At 38.2% G+C, this 15,920-nt stretch overlaps 1 protein-coding gene across 1 annotated transcript in view; it reads left to right on the top strand.

Moving 5' to 3' along the window:
- Window positions 1–10,993, top strand: part of IMPG1 (interphotoreceptor matrix proteoglycan 1) — a gene marked incomplete at its 5' end in the record, with an annotated part of 33,255 nt that extends 22,262 nt beyond the window's left edge. Inside the window, 3 exon segments of the mRNA XM_017881120.1 lie at window positions 1,943–2,141; window positions 8,402–8,474; window positions 9,959–10,993. Coding sequence (XP_017736609.1) covers window positions 1,943–2,141; window positions 8,402–8,474; window positions 9,959–10,036 — 350 coding nt within the window.
- Window positions 10,994–15,920: the final 4,927 nt, after the last annotated feature.

Below are 15,920 nucleotides of genomic sequence, written 5' to 3'. Positions count from 1 at the left end.
AAAAAAAAAAAAGAGGAAAAATCTATTATATTTATTTCATATAGCATTTTAAAACTTAGTCACTGAACTTCTTTTTAGTGTAAAACCTATCAAATCCAGCTGAATTAAGTTCAGCAAATGTTCCCACTTGGGAAATATTGGACCAGATGATCTCCGGTCATCCTAATTCTAAAAATTCTTTCTATTTATGTATCTTGTAAAGCACAGTTCTGATCATATGCTTCCCTTGCTCAAAAATCCTCCATGGCTCCCACCTGACTATAAAGTCCAAATTCCTTAGCACTGCATTTAGATATTTGCCTTAACTTACCTTTCCAGTCTTAGTTCCCTTCTTTTCCGTCCACAAGTCTCTGCTCCTTCCTAACTGGGTTCCCTCTGCTCTCTCTTCCCATTTCTGTTGCTTTCCCATTTCTGTGGCTCTGCTCATGCTGCTGCCTCCAGTTGGAATGTCTTTCCTAGTCTTTGTATGGACAAATGCAACTCACTTTAAATTCTCACGTCAAAGCGATCCCCTCCATGATGCTCTCTTCTCCAAACGTATCTTCCCTAGAGCTTATTTAAAGCTCTGTACTGGTGGCCAGGTGCAGTGGCTCACGCCTGTAATCCCAGCACTTTGGGAGGCCGAGAGGGGCGGGTCTCCTGAGATCAGGAGTTTCAGACCAGCCTGGCAAAATTCCATCTCTACTAAAAATACAAAAATTAGCCGGGCATGGTGGCGGGCACCTGTAATCCCAGCTACTTGGGAGGCTGGGCCAGGAGAATCACTTGAACTCAGGAGACCAAGGTTGCAGTGAGCCGAGATGGTGCCACTGCCCTCTAGCCTGGGTGACAGGGTGAAATTCCATCTCAAAAAATAAAATAAAATGAAGATCTGTACTCTACAAGATATTGGGCTTCTTGTATAGCATTATTTGTATGCATTACTTACTTCCCCTAAATTTCTTGGAAGAATGGCTTTACTGTTGCCTGTTCACTAGTTCTTTGCACATAATAGGTATTTGGTTAAAGAATAACCTGAAAAGTAAGTGGCTGACGTGATTAAACAGGAAACCTTCCAGGGCAGAAACAACAGTGGTCTGATGACAAGAGGCATGTTCTGGTTCTGCCATCAGCCCTTGGGGACTCCGGCCAGTTGCTTCTCTACTGAGAGCTCAATGTGCGGAGTCCCCAAGCTTTATAAGGATAAGGAAGGGCAGACAGGGGCCTCTGGCCTTCCAGAGCTAAATATCTGAGATTCTCTTGATTTCTAATCCACTTTCCAAACAATTGGAGACAACTCTGAGAATTAGGAATAGAGTAAAATAGAACAATTAATGACAAGAAAGAAGAGAGTCTAAATGTTAATAGGGAAGAAATAATTCATCCAAAAGAATGACTCTCTAACATTAGGGCCTTAGCAAGAGACCAAGATAAATTTATATTTGAAATCAGGAAATCATCCTGAGTTCTCAAGGCCGTGAACATAAATGATGACTTTACTGCTTTATAAATGCTTACTTAAAACAAAAAAACTAAGTAACAAAACATTCCTAATTCTCTAATGCAGCGGTTTTCAAAATGTGCTCCCCAGACCAGATGCATCAGCATTACCTGGAACTGTTTTAGAGCCAGAATTCAGTCCCCATTCCACGCTGCCTGCACAGGAACTCTGAGTGTGGGGCTCAGGAATATGTTTTAACAAGGCCTCCAGATGATTCAGATGCACACTGAAGGTTGTAAATAATTATATTTGGAGCTAAATATAATATCACTTGTATCTGTAAATTCATTTTTCAAAGATACAGAGTGTGGTTCTCTTTTCCCTCCAGTCTGATACCACAACTGTGCAACCCACTCCAAAATGAGGTAATAGCAAATATATTTGGTCTCTTGCCTTTGACTGCTGCCAGTTCCATTGCTGAGAGAGTCATACAATCGCTAACATCTGCCCCATTTCTTACAGCTGATCAAGCAGATCCCTGCAAGTTCCTGGCCTGCGGCGAATTTGCCCAGTGTGTAAAGAACGAATGGACTGAGGAAGCGGAGTGTCGCTGCAAACCAGGATATGAGAGCCAGGGGGGCCTGGACGGTCTGGAACCGGGCCTCTGTGGCCCTGGCACAAAGGAATGCGAGGTCCTCCAGGGAAAGGGAGCTCCATGCAGGTGGGTCAAGCATGCTAACTTCATAGACCCAAGAACTCATTACTCATCCTTCTGAGAAACCCATCATTAGAGTAAATTCATACAGTCCTTTCAACCCATGGTTTTTAAACTTTAGTGAGCATAGGAATCACCCAGAAAAGGGCCTGTTAAAACAACATGGCTGCGCCTTACTATGCCCTGTTTCTGATTCAGTAGGTCTGGATGGGGCTCAGGTACAGCTGATGCTGCCGCTCCTAGGACCCCACTTTGAGAACCCTGCTCCAGGCATCCCGGCAAGAGTTCCTAAAGACCAATAGGGAAGGTAGAAAGAACCTGTATCAGCTTTAAAAGACTGAATACTTGGTCTACTACCTTAATTGGGGATGTATTTGTGCATAAAATTTGATGTTTGAAAGCAAACATAATAGCTTTCATCATAAGAAAGCTGGAAATATAGAAAATTATGACAAAAAAATAAAAATCCCGTTAATTCAACACATTATCTTTTGGTGTTCATGTTCACATAAAATTGATTTATATGGAATTTTCTAAAGCACAATAGATTCAGACTTTCTTGTTTTATAGTCCTCTTTTTTAAACTTAGAATGTTTCCCCATATCATGAAATATTTTGTAGCATCATTTTACTGATTACATAATGGTCCGTTTTCTAGATGTGTTACGATGTGTTTAATCATTCCTTCATTTCCAGACAGAAAGGTTAAGAGAAGCTTTTTAGAAGGAGGAAAAGGAGGCAAGATACAAATGGCTTTCTATTCAGGAACCAGACTTTAGGTGTTATGAAGGTGGCCTTATGAGCAAAAAGGGAGCAGGAAAGTTTCCATATAATGCAACCTATATTACAGACAAAGGATGAACATGTATTAATAAAGACAAACATCCTAATAATAAAATAAGCAAAAAATACAGAGGTGTGATTCATAGAAGAAACCCACATGACCAGTAAAATACAGAAGATTCTGGATCTCACTATAATCAGGGAAATGCAAAAACAATAAGGAGATACCATTTGAATTTGGCACAAGAAGATTGATGATACTCAGTGTGGGAATATGGAGGAAAGCAAGTTCCATCAAGCGTTGCTGGTGGATATACAAATTGGAAAAGCCTTTTTTCAAAATAAATTTGTCATTATCTATAAAATTTTAAATTTGACTCAGGTACTCTACTTTTAGACAACTATTTCTACAGAAATAGTTGCACCTGTGCACCGAGTTATGCTTACAAGAATGTTCACAGCATTAATGCTTTGAGTCATGAAACAATTGTATAGCCCATCAATAGGGAAATGGTTAACCTAGAGTGCAGTACATTACTGTGAAACAGCAGCTAAAGGCAGCAATACATATAACGCTACTGGAGCTGCCATAGAGGGAAAAATAACATATCATTAAATGAGAAAGCAAATTGCAGCATAAAAGATCCTGTACATGTAATAAATTAATAATAATACTGTACTTTAAGTATATTAGGTTCAACCATATGGCACTGCCATTTTGTCAGTCACAAATCATCAAATATTGGCAGTTTTGCATGGTTCAATCTAACGTGTAAGTGAATTCATAGCAAAAATGTGGAATAGGTACACAACTATCATTCCAGTTAACAATGAAATGGAGTGAAATTGAGGTCCGGGGTTTTTAATAATGAGAATCTGTTCATGTATCACTTGTGTAAATTTTGTTTTAGGCTAGTCAAGTGCAGTAGTAAGAAGAGGGAAAGAAATAGAACAAGCATTTCCATTTGCAATTGACCGTAAACAATCAGCTGAGAGAACTCACTATGTTCGGAACCAGCCCACATGTGTAATTTGAAAGAAGGGTTGGGCTGGGAGCTGTAATCCCAGCACTTTCGGAGGCTGAGGTGGGCAGATTGCCTAAGGTCAGGAGTTGGAGACCAGCCTGGCCAACATGGTGAAACCCCGTCTCTACAGACACACAAAAATTAGCCGGGCATGATGGCACATGCCTGTAATCCAACCTATTCAGGAGGCCGAGGCAGGAGAATCGCTTGAACCTAGGAGGTGGAGGTTGCAGTGAGCCAACATCGCACCATGCAATCCAGCCTGGGCGACAGAGCAAGACTCCATCTAAAAAAAGAAAGGTTGAGGGGTGGAAAGAAAGGGTCAATGAACAAGGCTGGATTAAAGTGAATAAGAAGAGGGTTGTATACTGCTTTTGTGAACAGGAATGTATTCAGTTTTTATTTTAATCGGCCCTATTTGGTATTTCAGATGGCTGTAAAATTCATAATTTTAAACATTTCTCTTTCTTTAATGAGAAAGATTGCTTTACTTCTAGGTTGTCATAAGTGAGATCAGTAAAGCAAGGCATAAGGTGATCTGGAAATAGACACCTCTCGAAAAGGTTGGTGGTGCTCTACTTCCTCCACCTGTGCCTGTCTCTGGGGCATAACATGGGATTCAACTACATCAGAAAATTGATGCTCCTTAGACTAATGGAATGAAATGAACACTTTTGATCACCATGTGCCAGGCACCCTGCTAGATGTTGGGCAATAGATGAGAGGAAGCGGGGAAGGAAGAAAGGGAGGGAGGGAGGGAGGGAGGGAAAAATGCTTAATTTCTTCAGGAAGAAGGGAGAAATTCCCATATCACCCCAATTTTGCCCTTTTCCACTTCCTGAATATTCCTTTTTAAATGTTAAGTATTAACCCCTGATATCCTCAGCATGAGGACAAACCCCTGTTGCCCCTACGAGCTACTTCAAACAGATTCTCATGAAGAAACAGGACCACAGCAGTGCTCTGAGTATCCCTTGTGCATCTCCGTGACCTGCTCCTCCTCCCGTCAGTTCTTTCTGTTCGTCCCAAGATGCCATCATTTATGTGATTAAATTTATTTATATAAGGATTAGCTGACAAATTAAAACCCAATCAACCATAGATAAGACACTGGTTACAATTAGAGGCTTTAAAGTTTGACCCAAATTTCAGTTAAGAGCTCTGCCTCCAACGAGGTGTGACTTTAAGCCACTTCCCCACCCCCTGCCTTTAAGCTCCAAATTTCTCATCTATCTAATGGGAATAACAGGAATAAATTCATGGGTTTTGGTAAGGAATAAATTAGATGCCTTTCAGTGTAAGTTACTCACTACTAGCATTATTGGAGCTGTTTCTGTCAACAAAGGGTAGCCCTGTAAGGAAAAACTAAGATTCCCTACCTGGCACTTAAACTCAGAAGCAAATCCATGAGAACACCAAGTGCTGCAACTTTGAAAACAGCGTTCTCTAAAGAACTGTAAATTTAGCTGCTGTTTTTGTTATTCTACCTGAAAGTGATGAGATGGGGAAATGATACTGAGGGCAAGTGCCCTCCGGAGAAGACTACCATTGACACACAAAGAGCAGTTTCCATTACTTCAGTTACTTGTCATTGTTTCTCATTACATTTTCACCTTTATTTTTCCTTCTATTCTTTTCCTCCATCCAATATTTATAACTATACTCCGTACATTTTTACCCTTCCCTCAATTTTGGATGTCATATACATACATTCTGTCATAATAGGAACTTACTTGAAACTTCCTTTTTTTGGTATAATGAGTTAGGCTCTTATTAATCACAATTATCAGTATGCATATACAAAAACAAAGTGCAGATCTAAATCTAACAGAGTAGATTCTGACTTTTCCTTTTCAGGTCTTAACATTCTCACTTTTGTCCTTTAATTTAATAGGCCTAATATGCTCTCTGTGACATTACTTGTACTAATGAAAATTGTTTCTAAATATAGAGGACAGTTTCAGTAAATGATGGTACAAAGTGACATTCATGAGGATGTTTTAATCATATGGAAGTGCTTGTTGTAATCACAGCAAAGTCACAGGTTCACTCACATGCTACACCTCAAATGGAGAAAAGGAGGTCTAGTTTTTTTCCCTCTCAATAGTTGTTACCAACTCCCTTTTGAGCTCTTTCTCCACTGAATAGTGGGCAGGTTTGGTTAGTGAGTGGGTTTGTGGGAGGAAAAGGTTGAGATTTTATATAGTCCAATTTAAAGTAGTCCAAACTTCATCTGATTAATTATTTGAGCAATCACTTTAGACAACTCAGTTTGCTTGGAACATATAGTGAGGTATGGCTCTCCTGGTCTTGACAGTTCTTCTGGAAGTTTTCTAGTTCCATATTCCCCTGACCTGTGATCTCTTAGTTCTGATCCCAGGCATCTGCCCCCTCCCTGGCATTCTCAAAGCCTCCAAGTCTCCCAACCAGGACAAATTGGAACCAAAAATGCTGCCTTAGGTGGTGGGACGGGGAACAAGGAAATTGTTAATCAACTTCCTTTAAAAAAACAAATACAGGCCTGGCACGGTGGCTCACGCCTGTAATCCCAGCTCTTTCGGAGGCCAAGGTGGGTGGATCACCTGAGGTCAGGAGTTCGAGACCATCCTGGCCAACATGGTGAAACCCTGTCTCTACTAAAAATACAAAAATTAGCTGGGTGTGGTTGTGTGTGCCTGTAATCCCAGCTACTGGGGAGGCTGAGGCAGGAGAATCGCTTGTACCTGAGAGACGGAGGTTGCAGTGAGTTGAGATGCCACTGCACTCCACTGGGTGACTGACAGAGCAAGACTCTGTCTCAAAAAAAAAAAAAAAAAAAGTACAGATAGGGTCTCACTATGTTGCCCAGGCTGGTCTCGAACTCCTTGGCTCAATCCTCCCACCTCAGTCTACCAAAGTGCTGGGATTATAGGTATGAGTCACTGCACCTGGTCTCAACCTCCTTAAACTGTATTTTTCCTCCTCTCTCCTCTGCCTTCTTCTCGTCGAGCACTAGGACTGGAATTTTCCGTCCTTCTCCCATTCCCTGAAATTGTAATAAACAGATGTTGAGAGAAAGAAAAAAGTTTAATAAGGGAATATATATAGGAAGATAGCTCCTAAATATTATGCCCATTTTATAATGCAAAGAAGAAAAACACAAAATGTAAAATGCATATACACTATCAATAGAAATTATGTATATAGAAAAGTCTAAAAATGTTTATTTTTCTTTAAAAAATTTAACTGACACACAATTGTACATACAGATGGGGTACAATGTGGTATTTCAATACATGTATACATTGTGTAATGATCAAATCAGGGTAATTAGCATTCCCATCACCTCAAACATTTATCCTTTGTAGTAAGAACATTTAAAATCCTCTCTTATAGCTATTTTGAAATATACATCAACTACAGTCATCCTACTGTGCAGTAGGACACCAGAATTTATTCCACCTACCTAATTGTAACTTTGTACCCATTGACCAATCTCTCTCCATGATACCCTCCTCCCTCCCCTCCCCAGTCTCTGGTAACTACTGTTCTATTTTGTGTTTCTATGAGATCAGCTTTTTAAATTCCACATGAGTGAGAGCTTGCAGTATTTGTTTGTGTCTGGCTTATTTCACTTAATATAATGTCTTCTGGGTTCATCCATGTTGTGGCAAATAACAGGATTTCATCCTTTTAATGACTTAATAGTATTCTATTATATATAGTATATATTATATATAATTACATATAAATCATATATATTATATATATACTATATAATTTATATGTAATTTTATAATTATATATGTAATACATATATATCACACTTTATTGATGAACACAGGTTGACTCCAAATCTTGCGTATTATGAATACTGCTGCAATATACATGGGACTGCAGGTATCTCTTTGATATACTGATTTCATCTTCTTTGGCTAGATATCCAGTAGTGGGATTGCTCGATCATATGGTAGTCCTATTTTTAATTTTTTTAGGAACCTACAGACGGTTTTCCATAATGACTGTACTAATTTATATTCCCACCAACAGGGTATAAGGGTTCCCTTTTCTCTACATCCTCGATAACACTTGTTATCTTTTGGATTTTTGATAATAGCCATTCTAACTGAAATAAGGTGACATTTTATTGTGGTTTAAATTCTATTAGCAATATGCTATTATAGAGTTGTTTTTCAGCAACTACAACTCAGAACTTGAATTGAGAAATAAATCTATGTTTTGTAATCCTTCAGTCCTTCTGAGACCACTGCCTAAGAAATAGTAAGCCAACTAAAAGACAAAACTCGGGGCAAATGCTGAAAGCACACTTCTTCCAACTCAAATGGAAGACACCTGCAAAAATATGTTATCTATTTTCACTTGTCATGATATTAAAACTAAAATAGTAGAAAGATGTAGTTACTATTAATGTTGATAAGCCCAAGAAACAAGATACTATGTTTTTGCTTTCTTTTGTAGGTTGCCAGATCACTCTGAAAATCAAGCATACAAAACTAGTGTTAAAAAGTTCCAAAATCAACAAAATAACAAGGTAAAATCATGCTTTCTTTTATAAGTTGGTTGTAATTACTAAACTTGACTTTTGAAGGAAATTAAAAACATTTCTGTCCTTCTTGTTTTAAATAGAAATAAGCAAGATACTTTCTAATTTACTGTTTTAAGGGGAGGATATTTTCTAGTGCAAAAGGATATTTCTAGTGCAAGGGGATATTTTCTAGAGTCAGAAGGCTGGGACTAACCGAAATGTGTAGGTAAAACAACAGAATAACAAAACCAATCCAAGTATCTTATAATATTCCCAACCTTTCCTTATAAAAATATACATGTAATTTATCAAGTATATTTTAAGGTTGAAATCTTTACAATAATAACTTATATTCCTGGCATTGAATAATTTTATATACTTTCAATTTCAAATAATAATCAGCTAAAGGAAAAATATGTAGAAAATATGAAGAAACAAGATTTGTGAACGAGTAACTTCAAAAAATTCGTAAAAGTTCATCTTCAGATATTTTTCAGTGTCCTAGACGTCTCTTTTAAAATATTCACTTAATCGACTTATTTTACTAAAATAATTTTATTTTACAAAGGAAAATAACTTGTCTATAAGCAATTTATATATAGTTGACATGGTTTTTAAAAATAACTTTCGGGAAAAAAGCCTTGGACAATCTTTAGCCTAAAACTACCCATTTTCAAAAATTATAGTCTTTGATAGAAACAACCGGTGATAATCAGCCAATGTCTACTAAAGTCTACAGTGCTGGATAAAAACAAATGCCTCAAAGTTTGCACCTACAAAAGTTATCACAGTCAATACATGATCAAGGATACTGGGGTAATCACACCAAATGCTAATAATAATTTTGTGTATCCAAGTGCACACTGGGAATGTGTGCCACTTTAGTTTCCTGAAACAAAGAAAATTGGAAAAACAGAAAAAGTTTAGACTAGGGCCATAAAATGCCAATAGGACACAGGATCTGATATTGACAAAACGTCCAACTAAATCCTGAAGTACCAGATAGAATTATGGATCACATTTCAAATAAATAAAAGGAAGTGATAATTTTCACAGTAGGAAGTAAACTTGAAGAACTACATCTTACTTTAAGGCCTGAACAAGTGTCAGTGCTGATTATTCCTGGCTACGTGGATTTCTGTGTTGACGGACATTCAGAGGAGACATGAGTTCCCTGAGGAAGCATGCTGTAATACATTAACGGTGTCTACTATGGTTGGATAGGAATATGGTGACTCATTCACAGACTATCTGCCACTCCTGCTCCATGAGATGGGTCAGCCTGAGAATTCACGCTTAAGAGGGCATGGAGTACATTTCTAGTCAGTTATAAAGTTAAGCATATTTTGAGGCCATCTTCAACATTTCAAAGAAGATGTCATAAATGGCAAGCACATCCTCTTATCTACCAGTGGCAGTAATATTGGAATGAACCATTGGTTTGACCTTGGGTGGCATTTCTTAAGTTCTTAAAACTATTTCTTTTTCAGGTAATCAGTTAAAGAAATTCTGAATTACTGACCGTAGAATATGAAGAATTTAACCATCAAGACTGGGAAGGAAATTAAAAACTGAAAATGTAAATTATAATTTAAGCTATCTCAAGAGAGATGATTTGCTTTCTCAAGGAAAATGAGAGGTTGGCATATTCACTGGTCATCAAAATCCAGGCATACAGTCAACACTTGAGAATCAGCACACACCATATTTCAAGTATAGAAGAGTAATATACTTGACAACCAGTAAATTCTGAAGAAAAAGACACTTATATTAAAACCCCAAATGCAATCAGTGAAATACATTTTTACTAGTCTTGGATGATAGTCAAAGTGATCGTAAACCAGGTTTGCTTCCAGCTTCCCTGAAAATTTTACTCACAGATCATTTGCAACAAGCACAGCTTACTTATTGTTTAGGGACTGAACAATTTATTGGGAAGCAAACTCTTTATATGCTAGAATGTACATTTAAAAGAGGACTATGTATCCAGGGAGATGCAGGTCTCTCTAAATGCATGAATGTATGTAGTGTGTAGGCGCTGTAGTGAGTGTATATATGCTCCACACTACAATGTCTGATAAACACAAACCTCAGTATGCAGTTATTAGGCACACTAGTTTTATACGCAACTACTGCTTACATAGTAGACTGTTTTGTTGCCAATAATCTTTGAATTATTCTTTAAAAGAAACTGAGGTTCAGATATACATACCATGGAAAATCTTTTCTTGTTACTACACAAAGCTATTTTTAAAGAAGATGGTATATTGGGAGAAGGGTGAAGTCGTACTATATGACATAGTCAATTCCTGTCTTCTACCACAGATGACCGATGTCTTCTATAATGACCAGAATACTTCCTCGCACCAGTTTTGGTGTGTGTATACCTAGACTGGCATCAGTGTAATCCAATTCAGTCCATTTTTAATGTGCTGCTTAATGAAAAATGAATGTCTGTATCTCTTTCAAATGTTCTAATATATTTGCAAAACCTTAATTTCAATAAAGCAAAAGCGCTATACTCATAGATTTTTAATGAGCCTATGTTTTAGTAGATATTCTCTAGATTTGCTTTATGTATTCAATAAATGATTTTAAGCATGAAAATTTGACATGAAAAGCATGCCAAAAGACAACAAAGTAGCAAACCCAAAAAGCAACATTTAACAGTAAGCTTCAAAAATAAAAACAGGCCAAGCACAGTGGCTCACGCCTATAATCTCAGCACTTTGGGAGGCCAAGGCAGGTGGATCACTTGAGGTCAAGAGTTTGAGACCAGCCTGGGCAACATGGTGAAACCCCCGTCTCTACTAAAAATACAAAACTTAGCTGGGTGTGGTAGCACGTGACTGTAGTCCCAGTTACTCAGGATGCTGAGGCAGGAGAATCACTTGAACCCAGGAGGTGGAGGTTGCAGTGAGCCAAGATCACACGGCACTCCAGCCTGGGCAACAGAGTGACTGTGTCTCAAACACACACACACACACACAAATAAAAACAAAATGTTCTTAATAATGGAGACAATTTTTTGGGAAGTGGTAGTGCCCCATAAGGGTTATAAACCCTCACAAACACCTAGCTTTCATCAACATTCCCATACCAATCCTGTCTTCCACCACAGACGAACGATGTCGTCCTATAATAACTTCACTGACTACTTCCTCACACTAACTTTGGTGTGTGTGTACCAAAGTGAAGATCTATAATGTGGGACAAGGACTTCAAGGTGAAATATGATGACAAGGTGCCACAGAACAAAGAATGGTGGCAAGAGTTGGTGGCAAGAGGTGTACCTACCCACTTCCATATCCCTGGAACTTCACAGAGGAAAACAAATGATAGAAGCATGATAGGCTGACCAAAAGTACATGAAAGCATTTCATCAGGAGAAAAAAGGATCTATCACTATCACTCCTGTATAATGTATTCCTCATTCCCTATACTGCTTGTGCTCTAACTAGTATAGGAAATGTAGTTTTCTATGGAGAAAGAGAAGTAGGTTAAAGCCCTATATTCTGTGGGGAGGGTCCCATTTTGTGGTGTCTCTCACTCTTTGGATCACCCCTCTTTTGAGTTGGTCTTTTCCAACCAGCCAGGGAAGAGCTGATGAGGTGAGATAGCCAAAGTCTCCTTCCACTCTCACGGGACCCACCAGGATCATGATAGGTTCTTGACACAGGGAATGGACCAGCTATATTCAAGGCCTTAGGGAGAAGGAGCCTTCTTTGGGTCCCCATTTTTTACATCCTGTGTCTTCTCACAGATTAGTAAGGGCCTGGAGAAAGGCAGCCAAAATTTGGTGTGTCTCTAATCTCAGCAAAATAAGTAGCTGTCACTCACACAGAGGCCTGCCTGTTTCCTGGATGGAGATCACATAGGAAATTTGGGGCCAATGTTCAAAGAAGTTTCAATTGCCTTGAGTTCCTTGCTTCTTCCTGCAGCCACCTAACACAGTGCTTCCAGCCCTGGCGACTGGATCAAGCTTCAGGAGCCTAGAATTCTCTAACTTACTCCATCTGAAACATGGCAATAAGTGCACCATTTGCAACCTGTTCATGACACCCTGTAACCATATTGAAAGCACAAGATGCAAATGGAAATTCTACACAGGGAGCATTTATTTATTTGTATTTCCAGTACATCAGTTTTTAGAGAAAGCATTAGATATACACTTTTAATGAAATGAGGAAAAACTGACAGTTTGACTAGATGAATTTTCGTTAAGTAAAAAGAAAACAACCAACTTATAAAACTGTGATTTAAAGGTAAGATGCTACTTGGTACAAACCAGGATTAAATGTGTAGATATGGACATATAGAGAGTAGAATAACCGACATCGGAGACTCCAGAGAGTGGGAGGGTGAGAAAAGCTTTAGGAATGAAAAATTACCTATTGGGCACAATGTATGCTTATCTGAGTGTTAGGTACACTAAAAGCCCAGATTTTACCACTATGCAATATACTCATGTAACAAAACTGCACTGGTACCCCCTAAATCTTTTTTTGTTTTTTGTTTTGTTTTTTTTTGAGATGGACTTTCGCTCTTGTCACCCAGGCTGGAGTGCAATGGCGCCATCTCGGCTCACTGCAACATCTGCCTCCTGCATTCAAGCGCTTCTCCTGCCTCAGTCTCCCGAGTAGTTGGGATTACAAGTACCCACTACCACACCTGGCTAATGTTTTGTATTTTTAGTAGAGACGGGGTGAAACAGGCTGGTCTCGAAGTCCTGACCTCGTGATCCACCCGCCTCAGCCTCCCAAAGTGCTGGGATTACAGGTGTGAGCCACCACGCCCGGCCCTAAATCTATTTTAAAAAAACAAATTAGTATTGAAGATTCTCCTTTTGAATGTGCATTAATTTTTCCTGATTATCTCTTGAAAAACTTCTGAGACAGCTAAGCTTGTTTCATATATTAGGTTAGCAATGGGGAAAGAATACACTGATTTGAATTGAACTAAAGCGTACTCAAAGATGCGGTCCTAGCAGAGCGGGCGCTACCTCTGCCAGTCTCTCCATCTTACCCTTCCCTGAGGCTTATGTACTGAATGCCTATTTACTGCTGACCTTCTCCAGTGTGGCAGTGCCATTCCTATATGCTAAGAATGTATACACTGAGCATATTTTGATCCAAGTTTTAATAACCATAGGTTCTGATCCTATAAATTACACATTATTCATTCTAAAAGTTAGTAGAGATCTACGAGTGCTCTATGTCCTAAAATGTATCAGTGGTTCCAAACTGGGGGTGCAGAATCTTTAGGGGCACATAACCTGTCTCTTCCGCTGCTGCTCTTTTCTTTCCTTATTGTTACAACTGTTCCCCCCACTCCAACATGTCCTTATTCTCATGTTTAGGTATCCTCTATCCTTCCGTCCTTGTTAGTTTATCTTCTGGGAGAAATTTTAAAACTCTCAATACTTGTTATTATTGGTAATGATAAATAGGGAAGACCTGTCACACCTTCTCAATTTGTGGAATGACAGAGAGGCAACCCTTTGTAAATCCACAGAAGCTACTAAAAAGTGTTTCTTTTGGTTCTTTTGTTAACATATGATTGGAGCAAAGGCTTTGATATATTTTCAGTCTAGAACTAAATTACTTGACCGCTCTGGATCTGTTACCTCTTCCATAAAAGGAGGCAGGTCTATCACTAACATGATATTAATTGGCTGGCTGATTGACTCAATAAATATTTATTCTACTGATCCAAGTACTCTTAAGCTACTTCAGGTAAAAAAAAAAAAAAAAAAAAAAAAAAAAAAAAAAAAAAAAAAAAAAAAAAAAAAAAAAAATGATCTTCATGTTTGGATACCCTGAGAACTACAGTAATAACCTGTGAATACAAATGTCTTTAAAAAAATATCCAATTAATAAAGCTCTACAAACAATACCATTATTCTTGCCTGTGGATTGCTATTCTCTAAGTGTTCACAACCACCACTGATATTCCACTTAAGATGATCTTTCCTCGGTTGCTTGCAAAACAAAATGGTTCACAAGAATGACCTATGAAAAGTCATTACAGAAGCAGAATGAGCGTAACAACAGACTGCCTTTGTGTGGCCCTGTGCTCCTACAGGCACTATTTTGTTTCTTCCTCATATTTTCACCTTTCTCTGAGAAGGTGCCATCTCCCCAACTTCATAACTAAGAAAACTCAGTATTCTCTTAACGTACGCAAATTAGAGTAACTTCCTTTTCCCAATGAGTTCCCATAACCCATAATACGTATCTCAACTGTGTTACCAGAATTAGGAATTACATTATAATTGAATCAAATGTGAACACATTCTGTCCTCTCATTTTAAATATTTTATGCATGCTGCCTTTGCAAAGCATATGCTATGGAAGGAACTGGTATTAAGAAAAGATTAGTTCTTTATATACAGCGGTTTAAACTTCTAATTTTAAATCTCAGTTAAAATGACTGATTAAAATATGAGTGAATTTACTTTTGACTTCCACAGTTTTAACCTAGCATGCATGGGCTTGACTGTGAACATGGTAAAGCAGCTGCATGAACACCATTTAGGACACCATTCCTGCTACTTCCTTTAAAAGGCTGACAGGGTCCTAAGTTTCTCCAGCAAAGGGGCATCTCTGCGCATGTGCATCTAGTGTATGTAGGTTACTGTAAGTCTATCTGTATTAGGGCAGTTGCCCTGCTGGCCAAAATTAACTCAGGAAACTATTTTAAATAGATAAGTTCTAGGACAGCTGTGTGACATGATTAGAAACATTATGGCTTAAAATTAACTATAATTGTATTAACTATTAGAGTCAAAAACTAACCACTTATAACAATGCTTTGCTGTGATACGTTTCTTACAAATTTCTACATTAGATTCTCTCATTTAAATAAGTTTAACTCTTTAATTTTCCATCTAGTGCCTATTAATGTATCTAAAAGATACACAAAACTATTTCTGAAAAACGTACTAAAGAGACACGTCATTAAAAACCAATTTGGCTACTAAATTTTGTTCAAGAACTTTACTCACTACTGGTTAGGAACAAAGCTTATATCCTACATACATAAAAACACCAATTAAAGGCAAGAGATGGAAGAGAGAGAATAGGTCATTTATTTCAGTAGCTACACCTTCTGTCACCAATCACAGGGACTAAATGACCCAAGGGTGGGTGAATCTATGCAGTAATACAGGCTTCAAAAGATAATCACATTTGCATTCTCAATTAATAGCACAGACACGACCATTTAACTCAAGACAATCATTTGCATGTATCATAATAAATAAACATTTCTATACTAAGACATTATGAGAGAATCAATTCTGAAGACAGTGTCTGTGGCTCACAAACACTAGTCAGCTGGGAAATACTTCCCTAACTGAGGTAATCTTTCTAGGGAAAAAAGAAATCACTGGAATTTCATTTCAAAGGTTAGGGTCTGTAAAAACTGGAGAAAAAAGCAGTACAGAGAATA

Source organism: Rhinopithecus bieti, unplaced genomic scaffold, assembly GCF_001698545.2.
Source record: "Rhinopithecus bieti isolate Rb0 unplaced genomic scaffold, ASM169854v2 scaffold_12476, whole genome shotgun sequence".
Classification (NCBI taxonomy): Eukaryota; Metazoa; Chordata; class Mammalia; order Primates; family Cercopithecidae; genus Rhinopithecus; species Rhinopithecus bieti.
Note: the sequence above shows the minus strand (reverse complement) of the source record. Positions and strands in the feature narration are given on the sequence as shown.